Here is a 19,818-nt window from a genome sequence, read left to right on the forward strand (position 1 = left end):
ACCAATTGTAGTCTCACCGTTTACTCTAAACTGCCATAATGCTGGTTAAAAAAAAACAAGACCCGAAATCCTAAGGACCATAGCTATAAATCCTCAAAAAACTGTTTAAAAGTGCAAATGGTTGTGTGTTTGAGTGAGAGTGGGGTGAGCCGGCAGGCAGGTGAAGTGTAAATACCAACACGCACAGGGAGGGAAGAGACTCCAAGAAGCAGGCTGCAGGCCAGAGCAGGGGGAGGCTAAAGCAGAGGGGGTCACAGTCAAATGCAACATATCAAGACACATGCTAACAAAACTGTACATCCCTGTGCAGTGAGACAACAACAGAGTTAATGGTGCATCGAGGGAGTGGACAGCAAACAATGCAAGTTCTGACAAATACACAGGCAATTTAAACAGCATTCGATTTAGTTATTTACTCAGCAGCTGATAATGAACTTGATCCAGGATCAGCTCATTAGCAGTTCAGCTAATATTACTGACCACGAGGCATCTGCACGCATTAGAACACTAAACAGACTTTGGTTAACCCAAAAACTATGAGCTGAAGGAGTAATCAAAACAAATGATTAATAGAAATCTGCAGCTCAGGAAAAAAAAAAAAAATCTTTTAACTGCCTATTGACGTACTTGGCCTGCAGATATTCTGCAATGAAACACATGCATAACAGACCGACAAGGAAGGATACATGCAAAAATCAAACAAACAAAGAAAAACCAAAAACATTCAAGCATTGCTCAGAAGCAGGGGCGTAGGCAAGCAGATAAAGTCAAGCCTTGGACTGAGGAGTGTGCTGCGTGTGCACTGCAAGACTCGACACTGCGCAATGCATTTAGGACCAGTCACAGTTGGAAAGGCTGAAAAAGCTTAAAAAAAAAATTGTATGGCAAATCAGATAACATGGGCTTCCAACCGAACCAGAAACACTACACCTATAACGAGCCCCTCCCCTCTCCCCACTTTAATTGCAGATCTTGCGGGGTTCTCGTTTTTTGGCTGAGTCATCGCTTAATTCAGACGCTGGAGTCTTTGCGATGGTTTGGAGCCCTGGCTCCACTCGCCCACCCCAAAGCCAGCAAGATGGCTGTGACGCTGAGTCATACTGGTTGAATCAGCGTGTGGATTTGGAAGATGTGACGTGGATTCAAACAAGACATTGGGGTTTGATTATAAAAGGGTTCACTCACAGCAACATGATGTGCGCTGCTGTTTTCGCTGGCTGCTGCGGTGTGTAATTTAGATAGTGAAGAAGCGAGGGTGAAGTTTAAATTCAAGTCAAGCCTCTATCACCAAAGGCTCTTAAATGCTCTCTTTGATTCTACATGTTGTACACTTGTCTTTGACACTAGCAGGGCTGTGCTAAAAGAGCTTATCCGTTTGCTCTGGACAGCAACAGATTAGCACAGTTATTTGCAGAGGATTTGCATAGTGCTGAGTCAATATAACATGATTAGCAGGCTATTTCAGTTGATAAGGTGTCAGAATTATGGGTTTCTTTCACAGTAACGTGCTCATAAACTCATATCATCTTTATACTGATGGTTATGTATTATAATTCTGTTCTAAAACAGATGGAGGCCTGTAACAGTGCTCTATGTATTATATTTTATTTTCAGGAGACACGAATCACCGCAAAATATTTTTAATCAAGTGAACGCTGAGGGTATACTAACAAATATCTTTACCTCCAATACATCACTTTGAGCAAATGAGCAAATATTCATCTGAGAATATGAACACAGAAATCCACTACGGAGTTATAGGTTTAAAAAGCACCACACTAAAGCAACAAGTCTGTTAGACCAACATGCACACACTTGAAATCATCCATCCACCCTGACCTAACCACTTCCTGAAACCACATCTACACCAGTGAGGCATTAAGCGCCATCTGAGATAACCTCCTTCTAACACACTTCCTGTGAATGGTTTGAGAGGAAGAGGCGGATGAGCAGTACCTGGTTTTGGCACAGAGTTGGTCATGGACTGCGGCACTTTATCATTTATGAGCTCCACACACTCGCTGGGAAAGAAGCCAACCTGGAGAGAGTACAGCAGTAGAGAAGCAGAAGGACGTTCGATCAAGTTATAGATAATAAAACAAAGACTGACAAAATGTCTATGATAAGCTATGGTTATCCCATCAGTCAAATGCTTTACTAGAAATACTCTATTACTATTTTTAACATTTGTATTTTCTTACCAACAGTTAGAATTATATTAATGCAGACACATTATTCAAGTTTAATTTAGTTTTGTAAGACTAGACTAGAATGTGGAAAGTATAAAACGGTACCAGAAAGTGATACAAACAGGCCTCTGACTGCTGAATAATGACTACCCCCAAATGGAGAGAGGCAGTACTGCCAGTGTGGAATTCATTCTTTGCTTTTTCCACATTAGCTTGTGCTGCTGTGTGTGTTCCTGTTTTTAGGAAACAATGGCCTTGATGCTGTTCACACTTCAAGTCTGAAACCAAATTGAATGGACAATCAAGAGACTGCTGGCTGCCATCCTGCCGGTGAGCCTGAATGCCAGGACTATTCCTTGTACCAACACACACAAAGGGCAGAGGAGGTTTAGTCAGAGCTCAGCCTCACACCCAGGCTGTTTTGCAGCAATGAGAAATGTTTTAACTAAAGCAACGTCTATATAATCCTGACCCACTAATATACAGTGACATGATTTGTTTAAAATCACTAATAAAGGATAATGGAGTGATCTTAAATTTAAAACACTTTATTACTATACACTTTAACACTGTAATATTACTCTGTCTGTATGCGCTTACAATATTTATGTATAGTGATCAGTTCAGAAGGATTCACCATAAACAAAAGCACAAAAGTCTGTGTTGGTCAAACTGAGTGGCTGGGTTCAGTCTTGTTAGTACAGCATCCACTCTGTGTTTTCATGCCGAGCTGCTACTACTATGGTTACTAAGACAAACAAGGAATTTTACAACAAGACTATATGTTGTTTGTACTCACCCAAGGTGTCTTAGAAACGCTTTAAATTAACTATAATAATTCACAATATGTTTTCACGCAGTAGGACGACTGGATTTTGTCTCCCATCACTAACAGTGAAATGACTTCAGACAGAGACCTCCCTGGTCAGTGTGAACTGGAGGAGTGATTACAGGCGCGGTTGACGTTGCATTTCCTTGTTTACGTGGCCGAGTGGCCGGACAAGCACAGAAAACTTGCTCAGGTTCAAACACACCGTCTACTCAGATGGCTTCTCCATGTTGTGAGCTGCAGTGATTTCAGTGAAAGTTACTGTTGATCCACATTTGTTAACTTCCACTCCAGCATGAGCCGCTCAGTGCCACTCGCTGTTGTGTGAAGCGCAGAGTGAAACTCAACACAACTGGCCAGTTGCAGACTATAAATTACGCTATTGAGTCTGCATGTGGGCATGTGAGTGTTGTTTTCAAGATGCGCCTTTCATTAACACAAACCATAAAAGCCCGCCCACTGTTGCTGTTAGTATAATGAAATGTGTTAATTGCTAATCATATCTCCAATTTTAATTAAGCATATTTCATTAGATATATATAAAAGATGCATTAATAAATAAAGGGAAGTACTGTGGCCTATATTTAATTCATGTTTCATTTGACTACTAGAACCTTCTGACTTGTGTTAAGTAAATCCCATCTGTGTTCTATTTATACTAACTCCTACCTCTGCTCTTATACAGTACATCCTCCTATTATTTTCATTCATAAATGTATTTGAATGGCCGGAGAGGATCGCTCTGCAAACACTCACAAGACACAAGCACAGTGACTCCAGCCTGCTGCACTATTTGTTGCATATGCTGCATGTGTTTGGTGCAGAGCGTCTCAAATCTGTGCCTGAAAAACAGCAAAAGCCTGCGGCCGGGTTCAGACCAACTTTGACCACAGCACTCTCATTCATTTGAATGGCGCTGGTCACGCAACGCAGCAGGGGTGGCAACATAGTGGACTCTGTGGAAGCTGTCAGACATTCCTAGCTGATCACTGTAATGTGAACGCTGCGTTTCTATTGTTTACGCTGCGGTCGTAGTAATAACAGATAAAATAGTTGCTGCTGTAATAAGATCTTGTTTGTGAGTTTTACCAAATGCCGCACAGTATTTTGGTGTCTCATAAGCCTTTAAGTGCACTTATCTGATACTCCAAATGGATTTCCTGGATTGTATTTCAGTCTCAGTACATTAAACACCACCAGCCAAGCCCCCTGTGTTGCTCTAATGCTGGTCTGTTTTCTGCCTGAACGCCTACTTAGCAAGTCTGGCCAAGAGAGTTCTGTTTCAGCTTGTAATTACAACATTGTTCATTCAGAAGTTTATTTTCTTACAGCCTTTGACAAGAAAACTTTGGAGAATCCAAATACTTTGCTATTTATAATTTTTCATTTCATATTATGTCACTTAGAGCCAATATTTAGAGTATTGTTTAAAAGGAAAAGAAATAAATGATTGACTGTACGATGCTTAGATTATACATCGAAAGATCTGTGGGGGTTTCAATGTGTTATGGGATTGTACTTTAGAGTGTCTACGGCCATGAATCAATTCAGCATTACTGGGGAAGGCAAGACGCTCCCTGTAATCTGTCCAAATCTTAAAAATAAAGAAGGACTTTTTGTCTTGCTTTGTCTTTCCGCACACAAAGTATTTGAAAGTTGTTTTACAAAGCAGAGGTCTCAGCTTGTCCTTGAAAACACTCAAACACGTCAAGCACTCAAGAAAGCCTAATCAAAAGTTTATACCTAGCGGCGAGGACTGAACCAGTGTGTATTTGTGTGTGTGTGTGTATGTGTGGATCCAAGGCTACGAAGTTTGTGAGCTGCATACCTGAAAGCCATGCTTGCCTCTCCACCATGTGGTGTCTTCTTTAGGAGGCATGTCAATCACTGACACAATGTCGCCGACCTGCAGAGAGCAACAAAGAGCAGAAAGAGATGAGATTAAAGCCGTGTCCGGGTGTCCTCTTAGCTCATTTTCGACAGAAAACGTGTCAGTGACAGCTAAAATTAAAACCACAGCGAGGCTTTAGCTGCCAAACGCAGGGATCGTCCCAAGCAAAGAGTGTTGTCCAGAAGACAAAAAAAGGACTCGGCTGCAATGTTTGTTTTGTGTGGAAGCGTTCATCTTTATTGCTCCTGCAGTGACTTTTTTCTTTTATCGCCATCTGTCAGTAAGTATGCTCAGTGTTACAAATATTTAAGCAGCAAGCAGAAACAGATGATGCAGTTTAATATCTGAGAAGAATCCTCTCTTTATATTTGAAACAGACGAAGAAAGAAACTGAGTGCTAATGTTGTTAGCAATCATTTAAAAAAGACCAAAAGTCCACAGGGAAATGTACAGTAGCATTGTGACACTTTTCTGTCCAGGAAATCAATGCGTGGAACTCTTCACATACAGAATTCAGTAATGTGCTGCTGTAGTGGATGGTAATTTGTCTTGAGACATGTAATGTAAACTTCTGGAACGCACTGGTATATGCTACATATTTATTCATTTACAAAGAAACTATTTCTACCATCACCTCAAAGGACAGCTCGTCTGAGGCCTGGGCTATGTAGCGCTTGATGACATGGGCAGCAGCAATAGCTGGCACATTGATGGATGACTCTTCATGAACCAGCAGATGATTTCCCTTGTTATCAACCTGGCGAGAAAACACACACAGACACGTCTTATTAACAATAGCAGCCTTTACCCAACAAATAACTATAGGAGGTTAGACAAGATACAAAAACATAACAACATAGCCATCAACCATAATATTCTGCTTTTACTGAGGCGCAGATTGTATATAAGCAAATGTGCAAAATAGCAATAGTAGCAATATCTACCAGCTTACTGAGGTGTTTGTGCAGTCGAGAAGGATTAATCAGTGCAGTAACAGATCAGTAACCTCTGGAAGGTTACTATAATGTGTTGTAAGGGTGATATACTTTAGCTTTACTATAAAAATATAGTACAATTATTCACAATGTGCAGGAGAATGTATGAATTTCCTAAATGACCAACGAACATGGAGATAATACTAAGTCATCTCCAGCAAATTTCTACCTTTTGTCAAGATCTCTCCAGTGAACACGTTTTTGCTACTGAAGAGTCGGTGTACACCTTAAAGAGAGTACAGACTCACCTCCATCCATGTGAGGGCAGGCCCACAGTTGATCTTGTTGTCAGCAATAGCTGAGAGCCGGGAGAGGTAAGCCAACAACATCTGTGAAACTGACTAAAATGGAAGGAAATACAGTTCAGTGTCATTACATTTTACTCAACATAGTATAAATTACTGACACAGTAATGGTTATAAGGCATTGCAGTTAAAGAGCCTTTCTAATGACCTTTATAAGGTTGATTCCTTGTGTGTTGTTGAGGCACAATGGCAGCTAATTATAGTGTTGGATGGAGTAACCGCTTGAAATTACATTTTCAGCAAGGGCTCTATCTTATTAGTTTAATGCCACAAATCTCCACATCAGCTTAAGATGAGTGTAAGGGCTGAGATGAAGGAGGAGGATGTAAGTATTCCCATCTAAACTCCACTACATCTCAGTTTACCATTTTCAGTTTTATCACCTGACGGCCAACCTCATGTTGTCCATTTAAAATTGTGGCAAACTGAAAGACTGAAAGAAATTCAATGCAGCCACTGGTGAAAGTATAACAGTGTACCGCAGGCAGCTTTGTAAAGCTATTATTCTGAAAGCATGCGTCCATATATAAAATACCCCCTAGTAATAAACTAGTTTCATGAGTTTGGTTTGAAAACGCTGCACTGCTTTCAAAGGTTCAAGCCAACAATATACTGCTTTTGCCTGGCTCAGAATATATATATAAAAACACATCAAGTTGTGCATACCATTGACAAAAGCCATTTAGATCATATTTCATATCAAAGCACAGTATTTTGAATACTGTAGATCTCAAAGGGAAAAAGAGCACAAGCGAAGTTCTGTCAGACTGAAGCAAAGCAAAGTTCCCTAAACCTTCAATATTAGACTGATTCTCTATATGTATTCTAAAAATGTGATATCTGAATATACCTTTAAGTAAGGCTAAGCTTTGACTCATGTTGGGAGGAAGGGGGCACTCAGAACTTACCTCTGACTGATCAGTCAGACTTTCCAATCGAGGCAGCTCAGGCAGTTGTGAGAAGCGTCGGTCATAGATGCAGAGATGAAGGTGCTTGTCCAGGACACGGAAATCTTCATAGCTGCGCTTCACAATCCAGCTACGCCCCTTGAGAACAATGACAAAGATGCATGAGTGTACAAGGAAACTGAGGCAAAGAGCACATGCCTGGCAAAGAGCTGCTTGTTTTCACAGGATTGCAGATAGGGTGAAACCACACATAAGAAAATGTCTGGACTGGGTTGCTGTGGACAATGGCAACCAATTTAAATCAGTTTTAATATGGTGTCCCCAAAGGGTCCTATCATGGTCCACTATTGTTTTCTATCTCGCACTTTACTTCAGTTAGGGTTTCTATTGCCAGGCAGATGACACAAAATTGTATGTTTCACTGCAACCCAGCAATTCTCGCAATCTATTCTTTTTGTGCTTTAAGTGCTTTTCATTACTTGTATTTTACCACTGGATCACATTACTGCTTATATGAAAAAGGTGTTACTTGCAGTGATGAACCCATGAGCACCATGAACCCACAGAGAATCTGCAAATTTGATTGTATTTCAGTCCACTCTTGTGTTTGTACAGCTTGCAATTTTCTTAACCTCTGTCATCTTGTTTTCAGCCGCGGCAGGCAGCTGTTTTCAGCATTTACTGCTTTTGCTATTTTACAATTCCCTTCAACTTTTAACACCATTTTATGATTTAATTTCAAGCTGCACTTAGAAAATGGTTTGAAACTTTAAGAAAAATGCCACGAATCCAATTTATGACTTCAATATTGTATATTATTTAAAATACGAAGAACCAACATGCTACCTTGAACACTCCCTTCATGACTACCTGCTGTATTATATAATATGCCCCACACATGTTTGTTAAGGTAGTATGGTATTGTGTAAAATTCAGGATCAAACAACAAAAAAATGTGTTGCCAAGAAGAGCTACCAACTTTTGTCTCTGCATGAGACAGTCCCACAAAGCATCAATCAACCCACACTGTGGACTTTTTTTTTTTTGTTTAATTGCCACAATCTTCTGTTTTTGTCCCCACAGAGACTTTTTAGGCCTCTTATACAACGGCACAGTCTCTAACTATGAAAAATAAATGGGCCTCAAGTCTCACATGAACTTGTATATGAAACAAAGAACATCAACAGCTTAGTCTGCCCCTCCTAGTAAAATGCAGCGAATAAATGTCAGCAGTGCAAGTGCAAACCCAGAGAATCTGCCCTCCATCCACCACATTAAATATAACTTTTGTTTTTAAAGAAACCTAAGAGGTATTCCATGGATTCGTTGTTTCTTTTTATCCATTGAGACTGGGATCCAAACCTCAAAACCTACTGAGAAAAAGTAGTGGTGGAAAACGTCGTTTGCTTTGATTTGCCCTAGAAATATCTGTCTGTACTGTGGCCAGAGCTTGTGCAACTGGGACTGCAGTGTACCACTCAGCCCGCTGATTCTAGTGCTGTTTTAAAAGCGCTGGCTGGGAGAGACGCCACTGGGAGGGCTCTGTGGGCTCGGGAAACTCTTTATGCTTTCCTGCCCCACTTTCAGACGGTGCTCCTGGTTACCCCTCCTTTCTGGGTCTGTGGAACTGAACCAATCTCACTTTCCTGTGCTACTTTCTGAGTGCAAGACTCAAGGCCATGTCTTTGCCATGTGTTTTTTTTTTTCTTTCTTTTCAGATGAAACTAGTGTAGATATAGAAGTTTTCCGATGGCCGTAAGAAGTTGGAATTTCCAAGTCTGAGGCCACATTCTTATGTGGCATTGCCAAGGTTGTGCAAATGGAAGATGATCCCTGAAGGGAAATGCATGAAACTAAAAAAAATGTCATTCGAGGAGAGTAGGGACAAAGCTTCTGAGCAGCTGGTGTGCATGTGTGTGCTCTACTTAAAGACTCCGATCAATCAGATTTCTTAAAAAACTTCGTATTTGATCTAACAATAAATACTAAGGCTGTTAGTCGACTCTGACATTTCTCCTTAAAAGCCTTTTATAAATTGCAAAGAGCGCTGCAATAAAACAATACACAACTGAAGGCATGAAAAAGAGCAGTCTCAGCTTAAGGGAAAACAGGAAAATGGCTCTTTATGAACACTGCAAAAACTGATTGAATGTTTCAGTTTCACATAAATATTTAAAAAGAGTGCAGCCCATCTTCTAAGAGTTCTACAGAAGCAATTAAATTATCAAATTTTAGCCCAGGTAATATCCTAAAATATGCAATATACGCACACAGACTTGAAAGATTCAAACTGGCTCCACGGCTCTTTTCATTTCCTACATGACTTGAATTTTTTAAACAATAAGTGCTTCAGACATGCTCTGCTCAGAGGGAGGAATGTGCTGGATATCTGAACATCATTTGTGGCATGAAAAACATTTTAGAGAAAGGTTAAAAGCATGAATATGTTTATACAAATGTCTGCGAGCGCGTGTTCAGATGAAGTAGAGTCTATGTGGGAGTTCTTATACTGTATAATTAAATTCAAGTTTGGGGGAGGTTAGGCAAGTACGTGTGTCTGTGTACTACTGCAGCATCAAAAGCGGACTTACCTGGCAGTAAATGTGAACTAAATACACCAGCTCCTTAGATTCATAGCCGTTCCGCGTCACTTCACACTGTTCATCCCCAAGGGATAACTGAATCACACAAAAGAAAGAGAGAGGTTGAAGCATTAGACAAGCATTCCTTCATCTTGAAGGAACTGAGTGTTTTGACAAGTCCATAATTACAAACTTGTGTGTAGACAGATTTCCAAAACTTGTCTTTAATTTTAACAAACACGTCAGAAAGGGAAATGAGTATTAAATAAGGCAAGAAAAAACAAGATTTGATGACGCAACCACGACAGTTTCAGCCATGAGGGTAATGTGATGCAGCTAGAAAGGAGTGTCAGCCTAAGAAAACTCTTTTGGTAACAATGAACATTTCCAGGTGACTTGTGGGATATTAGGTTTCACTTTGCGGGCACTGCCTTCGCTTCAGGTGTTTGAGGAGACCCACATTTTCACTTTCAAGCCCATATAAAGCAGTTTTTAATCACAGCAATGGCTATGCAACATGAAAATAGCAACAACAGTCCACCGACAGGAAGCTTCTGAATATACAGGGATACTAAGCTGATTACACTGATGAGTTCCAAGTGAACAGTGCTGACCGCCCACATCTTGATGAAATATAGATGAGGAAACGAGCATGAAGCTGGGAGCGCCATGACAGCTAGCATCTGATTAGCACAGAGCTTTAAACAGACACATATGGACAGCTGTGTTAAGGAAGAAGCCACTTGTAGAGATTTTCTTTAGCAGTGTCATCTTTACAACCCAACCACACTCGCTGAGAATGATGTAATGACTGTTATGCGTCTCTCAAAACCTTTTTTTTTTTTGCATTATGCCATAATGGTCACACCGTGTCATTTTATATAGGTTTTTAACATCATAATTACATCCAACAAGCTGTCATAATATTTTGTCAGTGCAATTTGCCTGTATTTCACTGAAGGGTAGGCCTTTAGAGACATCCCACAATAATGTGTGGGACCCACTGGGATTAAAATCCCCTCACACTCATCCATGTAATTCACTGTAATTACCACACTGGTCTCTTATCAGCACCTGCTGTCCTCAGTTAGACCGACTGGTGTATAAGAATGACTTCAGACAACACATTTTTGTTTTCATTCTTTGTGTATCATTGTCTACTACACTGGTCATGTAAACCTTCTCTTTGAATGTTATCAGAGCATTTTGTAAGATTTAAAGAGGGTTTGCACAAATGTTAAAGTCTTCACGTGGTACTGAGCTTGGGTTAAAACATAAATGCACCTTACTATCTTTTTTTATTTTATTAACACCGCTGCAATGTCTGACATAGAAATCATAATACAAAACTGTGCAATACAGATAAAAAAAAAAAAAATCAATGGAAGAGAATAGAAAAAATAAATAAATTAAACGCTTCAAGTAAATATTATTGTTTAGGTATGCTGTCTTGTACATGCAGTTAGTTCCAGCTTGGAAGGACGCTCCATTAGCAAACAATGGCTATATTGTAGAAGACAAGTTTCAGAGACAGTGAAACTCGAGGATCACCATTGTCAGCGTCTGAACGCGTCTCACTCACATTTTCTGTGTTTCTTGACCTGGTTTATGTCAGCCTCCTCTCTCACAACAGCCAAATAACATTTTATTCTTATCTTGTTATTGCTACATTTCATTAGGTTTCATCTGCATCTCTCTGTTCATGTACATAAACACTTTCTGCATTCACAACAACGGACAAAAAATGTGAAATTGTGCTCCGAAGGTCCACTGAACAGATTTTGTCTGAGCCATGCCATGGTACCGGACAAAAGGGAAACACACAATGAAGTGTTTTTGTTACCATTAAATCAGACTTGATTTAAAGACAGTTGTAAAAGGAGCAGCGGTAAATAGATCCCTCACAGAACAATGTACTTTGTTTCTGTGGCTGTATCTCATCTCTGAGATATAAAGAAGTATGACTGCAAATGACCCAATTACCTTTCTGTTGCAAAACTGTTGCAATCCATTCACAACTTAAAGCCTTCCTCTTGACACAGCAGCCAATGAAAGTAATTAAAAACAAATGATAGAAGCAGCCCCTTGGAGGCAAACAGAGTGCAACAAGGCTTTCTTCCACTAGGCAAAGCTCCTCCATGACTCAGATATGTGCTCCAAGGTAAGAAGAGAACTGTGTCCATGTCTCTACCTGAACTGCAACTGCAATCAAACTGTGACACAGATCTTAATATTTTTTCTTCTGATAATTAGGGGGAGAGTGATTTGTCTGTCTAGTGAAGAGAGACCAATCAGTCATCTTCTGAGAGTCATCTTCCACAGGGATGGCTTAGATTATCACAGTATTCATAAAGAGACCTTTGTTCCTGCAAAGCGCCCTGTCTGTTCCAAAGAGGTACTCAATGACTTATGCAGAAGGTCTCAACTACTTGTCTCACTCTTGCCATTATTACTGTAGTTGAGAAGTTGTGACTGCAGTGCAAATATGTGGAAACCATCATGGATCTTGAGCTTAGTTTTAATGCCAACACTGATTCTATGTAAAGTATATCAACAGCCATGCTAGCAGCTCTGTGAGGCTCTGCATTATTTAGCTGAATGGCAACATCACCTTGCTACCAGTTACTCATGTGCTGTCCTCAAGTGCACTTTTATAGTAATTATAGCTTACTTTTCTTATACCCCACACACATATTTCCCTGCAAGTCAGAGTAAAATATTGCTCCTTTTCCTTCATGACATTTATTGTAAGCGCTGTAGTTACTTCTTACTTTACAGGGTGCTTTTAAAAACAAACATAGATTTATCACTTTATAAAAGTGGTGGAGATGTAGTGTTGATGTCGTGGCTCCTGCCCAGCCCAAATGTCAGCACACGAACTTCGTTGTACAGCAAGTTGTTTGCAAATCACCACTTTTCCCCATAGATTTTCTGTGCTCGTATATTAGTATGGAGTACCAGGCCCCCCATTACTACTGAACAGACTTTGGTTCAGTCACCATGGCAAACATTGCAGTGTTTGTTTCCATAATGCTCTATGTTGTCATCTCTTCTGGGGGTCTGGCCCAAATTTCATGGTAATCTATCCAACAGTGGTTAATCGCTTTTATAAAAACCTCAAATGTCAATGTCATGGTGCCACTAGAAGAATAGCCACTAAACTAAAGAGGAGCCATAAATGTCTGTACAAAATTTCATCGCAATTAATTAAAAGATAGTAGTTTAGTCAGGACCATAGATGTAGACTAACAAGCTGATTTTGTCTTGGAGTTATGCCACTAGCCAATGTTTTAACATCACTATCATAATGTTGTTCTTCCTTTACTGAGCCAGTTTTAATGTTTGTTGTGATCTGTTGGGTTGGTAATGTCAATCGGACAAATAAAACAGCATAAATTCAGTTTACTTTCATCGCGAATCTTGGAAGTGTCAGTAATATGGATTATTATTATATGAGATTATTCTTTTCAAGAACAAAAACAAGATATGAAATTATTCATTCCATCAGTTACAGGCTACGTCTATTTTGTCTGGCTTCTTCTCTGCTGACTCTGGATGGTACATTGTACTTTCTTATAAAAAGACATGAAATGAAGAGATACTTTAAACACAAAAAGAATTCAAGCCAAATTAGGAGCTTCTTTTCTGCTCTTTGGGATGAGTATTGCAAGGAAAAAACATGTTTAATTATTGTGTAGTCAGTTCCATCTGCAATTCTGTGTTCAGAACACCACCACCATAGGGTGATGGGACAATTTCTTCCTGCCAGTCAATGCTAGAGCTTTAGCTTGATTAGCTGCTCACCTCAGCAGAATACAGCTCATATAATTCAGACAAGAGTAGGAACAGAGTGCCATCATGTATGGATCTAACCCTTTGCAGGGGTCTTTTAATCTATCTGTGTTTAACCAGATTACAAATCCAAATTTCAGATCCCATGTTTTTTTTCATGTGCACCCAAACACGAGACACACACTAGACTTGTTGTCTACCGTTCTAGGCCTGTTTTCGGCAGTGCATGCAACACTCTACATTATAATTCTGTTACAATCCACCCTGCACTGCACTAACACGCATTGTCCCCGTAGCACCAGAAATGGGAGCTGCAATCTTGCCAGCTCTGGGTGCAAGCCCCAGAACAATAAAGTAGGACCAAATTGGACTTGCCTTACACAGAATGCTAAATATTAAAGAACTGACTGTTCTGTATACACTGCTTCAAGTTCAAACACTACATTGTGGTAACAAGACTGACAGGAAGCCATAACATCAATTTCAAGAAAACCCACTGTGGCAACTACAAACACAATGGGATTAAAAAAAATCAGAACTTCTTCACTATGTATGTATCTTATGAGTTATTTATGGTCATATTGGAAATAGCGGCACATCGGTGTGTGGTTTGTGGTTCCCTTTTGTTTACACTGTCGTGAGAATAGTCTCATAAAACATCTAACAAGAAGAAAAAAGCTCTTTCAAAGAGTTTTCTCCAAAGACAGGAACTCAGGGAAAGAGGTAAGACTGAACCATCCTTAATAAAGGGAAAAGAAAACCTTCATGAAACACCAATATTGTGAACACGAGCAATATTGATGAGTCCTGCAGGCACACAAGGACAAGGGGAAGCACTGCTCTCTCTAACTGCAGAGCAGCAGTAGAATATTTTTAAAGAAAAACCCTAAGGACAAAGTAAAGCAAAAAAAAGACTCTTCATACTTACGGCAGGTCAACTCTGGTTTACACTTTCCTTCCCTTCATACTAAACGGCCTCATGCCCAGGGTTTGCTCCTCCTTAACACTGCAACACCTGTCCCCGGTCTCTGCTCCTCTGTGTGAGTGTGTGTTTCTCGCGTGTGAAAATGTACATCCAGCCTTGTTTCACTGCTCCGGAGCACAATTCCCCTCGACAGGACGTAAATGTCAGCTCTCCACTTTCTTTCATACAGAGTGTAAGCTCTCACAGCGTGGGATTCAGAGCGAGAGAGAGAGAGAGAGAGAGAGAGAGAGGGAAGGGAGGGAGGTAACAATATCACCAGCAGCTGGTGTTGGTGGATGAGAGGCAGTGGTGGTGGTTTGGTGGATTCCTCAACGGGACCGCTTTCAACTCCTCCATTTTGCCCCCTCTCCAGTCCTGCCATTGTGCTGCCCCATCCTGATTGCCTTGCCTTCTTTCTCGTGCTGGCTTTCTTTCTCTGATGGCTGGCACCCAACACAACTTTAACACCCAATCTGATTAGCAGCAATAAATAAAGGGCGGGGACAACCCGGTTTAGAAAAGAAAAAAAGAAAGCTGCTTCAATTTAGTCCTGTTCTTCTGCCGACCTCACCGTCTGTTTTCTGTGTCCCTCCGCCACATGCTATTCTCTCCCTTTTTCTCTCCTCTCCAGTGTCTGACATGCTGGCTCACCCCTCCCCCTTCTCTCCTCCTCTTGCCCCTCTCTGGTTGGTACGTTCCCGGGACAAAGAGCAAGGATGGAGGGAGAGAGGGAGAGAGAGAGAGAGAGAGAGCGAGAGAGAGAGAGAGAGAGCAAAAGGAAGCAAAGAGGAGGGAGAGGGAAGGGGGGGTGCACTTGCAGGAGAGCTATTTTCCTTCCTTCCACATGTGCAGTCCTCAAGCACAGTGGCATTTTACTAAAAAGTCTTCTTTCAACCAAACAACATCTAGGCATTATATCACAAAGCACATTTAATTAACCATGTCAATAAATTATGCTTTGCAAATGACGGGAAGCTACCCAGACTCCAGGAGACCAAAAAAATCACACCACAATAAATAACCACGGAGTGTGCATGAGCATGAGCAGCTCGCAGTAAACCACACTTCCAAGCAGAAAATAGAGTCACCAAAAATATGACCTGAACTTCCCCTCGGACAAACGTTGTGGCTACCTCGGAAATAAAGGGGGGGTTGCATCAGCGGTGATGACTTCATATGTGCCATGTCCACACATGAGACGGATTAGAAAGACCTTTTGCTGGAGAGAAGGGCGGACACCAAAGCAAACAGCCCGGATCACAGAGGAGGACATGTGGGTGCCAAGAGAGGCCACAAGGGTGATGGAGGAGCTGCATGGGACCTGCAAATTCCTCCCAGTGCTGTTTGAAAACACGCAACGACGAATGTTACAAGCTCAAATATCCACAAAGTCCAATTAAGGTTATAAAATATAACTTATTTTTATTGCTTCGTTTCTGAATTAGCTCTATGACCAAAACTTCTACGAGGTTCCTCTAACTACACCTGCAACTGAACATTAACAATGAAAAAGGGGGCAATGTGACAGCAGTCTCCAATAAGCCAAAACGACCCCTGCTTTCCTGGAAACACAACACACACTGTGTGCCATTCTCCTCGGTTGGCTGATGTCTGTTCAGCCCAGCTGCCGGAGCAGACCTTCAAATTATTCTCTACTGCAACAAGTCTGCTTATGAATATCAAACGATAATCCAATGGTGACCCACTTCATGCAGCCCTCTGCTCTGCTATGCCAATAACAGGTTGGTGCTGAACAGATTTATCACAAACCACATGCGGGGAGGTTAGATTTTGTCCAGGAAATGTCGCTGCAGCTGGAATTCCAGATGCAAAAAAACAAAATGCTATTTTAACAACTACAAGCCAAATTCAGAGTGGCTGTATTTTTCTAGGTTCGTTTTCCAATTTCTTATACTGCCATCCTCACTCGTGGGTTTTAATAATAATGAACATTTTCAACACACAGCTGTGAATCATCCAGGTGTGCTGCTGACCTCAAGTCCTATACTTAGACACTATGAAGAATTCCAAATGACTTCTGATTCACTCAGACATTAAAGGCTATAAATGATCCACTGCAGTCAGGACAAGGTTGTCGGAAACCATTCGATACGGCAGCTTAAAGGAAAGCAAGAGTTACATGACATGCTTGGAATCAAAAACTCAACTTGAAGTGGCTGAAAGCTCATGTTATCCGTTACCATAACCCGTACATTTTCATATACCGCAATAAATAAAGTACATTTCCATTGAGATGCAATTGTGCACTAGTCTACACATTTTGAACTTCCTTTCATCCCTCTTCTTCCTTCCAGAGTGAATAAGCATGACTGAAGTCTTCCAATATTACAGTTCGGTATTATTTAGTGTAGAGTAGTTATACATTGTTTGTGACAAGTCAAAGGCGAGCAGGTGGGAGGAGTAGAGGGGGGTTCAGAGGAACTGTCCAGTGCTGTGACTCATTTTATCATTCACAGATCCACTCATAGGAAACGATGGACTAAATGAAGGTGTAGGGTTGCATCTAAGTCAATTACAGACATTAAGTGATTCTTTTAATGGAAAACAATCTTTTAAAAGGGTAAGTTCAAGATACAGAGCTTGATTATTTAGGGCTTCAAACAATGGAGAGGAACCATTAGTGAAGAATCAGAGTACTGCCTCTATTGTTTGTAGACATAATGTTTATCACGGTTACTTAATTCAGTGTGTTAACAGTGAAGAGTCACTAAATACAGCCGAGGCCGATGGAATATAACCACTGTGAAGGTATCTGGTCTGAAATTAAAGTACTGGATAAATTAATAGATTGACCCGATGACAGTGCTCTGTGAAAGTCAGAGGATCACAACAATTATAATTCATTCTTTAGTGGGACATAAACACCACTTTAATCTATCTACTATGGCGTTTCACTCAGAATCTCAATGTGATTCTAGAGGAAGTGTAAGGAACTGCATATTGCTGGAAAGCAAGAATGAATCATTAAAATGAATCCATCACATACTAGATACTGAAATAATATCTGCTCCAGACTGGCAGCTAGACAGACCAACATGAAAAACTCAACATTTAATAAAGATAACCACAGCACTTGAACTACTATTAACTCGGAACCACAAGAAAAAAACTATGAGAGGCAAAGTTTTCAGACATGTGCAGTGTGTGCTGCTGAGAGAGTAAATGATGCTACAATTCCTGGTATTTTTTACTTTAATGTATGATTTGATCACTAGAAATGTTGCAGATTATGCACAAACTGAAATAAATGGCAGTATAAACTGTTAAAATGAGAACACGAATGAATGACTCAAAGTTTTTTCTCATGCCAGATGATCATTCATCAGGCAACTCACTGCTAGGTTGGGGCCAATCACTGATTTGTTATTTTCAAACACTGAGGGAAGAAATATCGCGGAAAATAGGCGAAAAATATGGGATTAGAGATTTTGCCTGGTCTCCCACGAGACAGTTTTCACACTTTAGTGTTTTTGTCAGACTGCAGAACAGCACAGCTAGAGGGGGTTTCGGGTTCAGGAGGGCCTGTGGGGCTTTGCTGCAGCACTCCAGAGCTGAAGGAGGAAGTGTGAAGGGGCTACATCTAAAATCATTACTAAAGCTATAAAATGGATCTGGTATGGGACTGAGGGGGGCAATGGGATTTAAAGAGAGAGAGAAAAAACAGCTGTAAGGGGATGAGATCATGGCTTGGAGCAGGTTCACAAAACAAATCCCATTATGAGAAAGATTTGCTTACTGTAGTGCTCACACGCAGACTTTACACACACACACACAAAGAAAAAAAACACAACCTAATGCAGAATAACCCTCAAATGACAAGGCACCAAGTGGGCGAAAAATGGATTCCCAATTCAGTGCAGCGAGTATAATGTCAATATGTACATCCTTCAAAAGGCCACTCTGCACACTGCTGTCATTACACCTCGCTGGCCTTTTACAATCACACACACATCTAACAATCCAGTTTCACAGAATGAGTGGAATGCAGAAAACACCACAAACATCTCTCATCTGTCAAGAGGACATTGGTTTTGTTTTCTCAATCCCTTCTTCATTTTCATGAGGCCAGGAAGGGGTAATAAGGCGTTCCAAACGTGCTTTCAGCGCTCCTGGAGTGCAGCAGTTTCTCCAGCAGCCAGCTCAGCAGTTAAAGTGTTCCCACATCCCAGGCATTTCCCCGCTGGAGGCCCCCCCAGGTCAGGTAGGAGAGGAGAGCATGGTTTGTCAAGTGTGAAGGAGGAAGGACAAATAAATCAGTCCAGCCGAGCCGCAAACGCTAAAACAAGAGAGTGTAGGGAACGGTCTGAACCGGCAGTGTTTCTGGCCGGTTGTGTGCTTAGTGGCAAATCATACAAATCAGTATCACTCTGGGAACACGCACGCACAGCCGCATACAGAGTTGATGCATTCACCTTAAGGCAAAAGCATGTTTGGTACATGGATGCACACCGTTTTCAGATTTACTGACCTGAACAGTTTGTGCAAGGCAAGGCATTCTGCTGAAATATCCTCTGATGAATCTAAGGAGCCGAAAATCTACATATGGACCGGCCACACAGTTTATGAACTTTTAGGAATTTTATAGTTGCGTAAAATAAAAAACATATTATTTATCATTGGCCAGCATTATTTTCATGACATATTAGCTGGCTCTGCACCAAACCTAACCCCAACAGTGGGATTTTCTACGACTGTACGTTATAGCTTGAAGGACCTTTCAACAATGCTTCAGTAATGGCCACGAGAGACAAAGAAAAAGAGGTTGTGTGTGTGTGTGTGCGTGTGTGTGTGCGTGTGTGTGTGTATACACTCTGGTCTTTTGTTTTCTCTAACAAGGGCAGAATGAGTCTAAACGTTACATCATCCTCAGCTCACAAGCACTGGAGAGAGGTCCTCTGAATGAACATGTGATAGGGGCTCTGACATCATCTTTTTCAGGCAAAGGTTTTCACTCACTTTGCTTTGTCCAGACAAACATATGACACTGAACAAGTGCAGGTTTAAAACCAATCTAAAAAATGCAAATGATTGCTTCCAGTCAATCCTGTGCCTTTAAAGAATAAGTCTGCGTTTGGGTGTGTGCGCGTTGTTGAGAAGTTGATAGACTGGATCCCACTGTGGGAGAGAATTCATTTCTGTGCATCTCTCTTCGTGAACGAAGGGGGCGAGTGGACAGAAGGAGGATATTGTGCCATGATCCTAAGCTATGAGGACGGACGTAGACAGGCAGCGGATGGAGGAATGAAAAGAAAGGTGGATGTATGCATGGGGGAGAACACAGACAAAGGTAGAAGCAGATGAGACACATGAGCAGCACAGCAACACACATGAAGCCGGCCTGA

At 41.0% G+C, this 19,818-nt stretch overlaps 1 protein-coding gene across 1 annotated transcript in view; it reads right to left on the reverse strand.

Moving 5' to 3' along the window:
• Nucleotides 1-51: 51 nt before the first annotated feature.
• LOC311502734 (rho GTPase-activating protein 32-like) overlaps nt 52-19,818 on the reverse strand; it is a 35,174-nt gene continuing 15,407 nt past the window's right edge. The window contains exons 4-10 of the mRNA XM_084565091.1: nt 9,709-9,795; nt 7,118-7,255; nt 6,153-6,245; nt 5,544-5,666; nt 4,847-4,924; nt 1,957-2,038; nt 52-236 (exon numbers count right to left, since the gene is read on the reverse strand). Coding sequence (XP_084421217.1) covers nt 106-236; nt 1,957-2,038; nt 4,847-4,924; nt 5,544-5,666; nt 6,153-6,245; nt 7,118-7,255; nt 9,709-9,795 — 732 coding nt within the window. The 3' untranslated portion in view covers nt 52-105. The remainder of the gene's footprint in view (nt 237-1,956; nt 2,039-4,846; nt 4,925-5,543; nt 5,667-6,152; nt 6,246-7,117; nt 7,256-9,708; nt 9,796-19,818) is intronic.

This window comes from Chelon labrosus, assembly GCF_963514085.1.
Source record: "Chelon labrosus genome assembly, chromosome: 17".
NCBI lineage: Eukaryota > Metazoa > Chordata > Actinopteri > Mugiliformes > Mugilidae > Chelon > Chelon labrosus.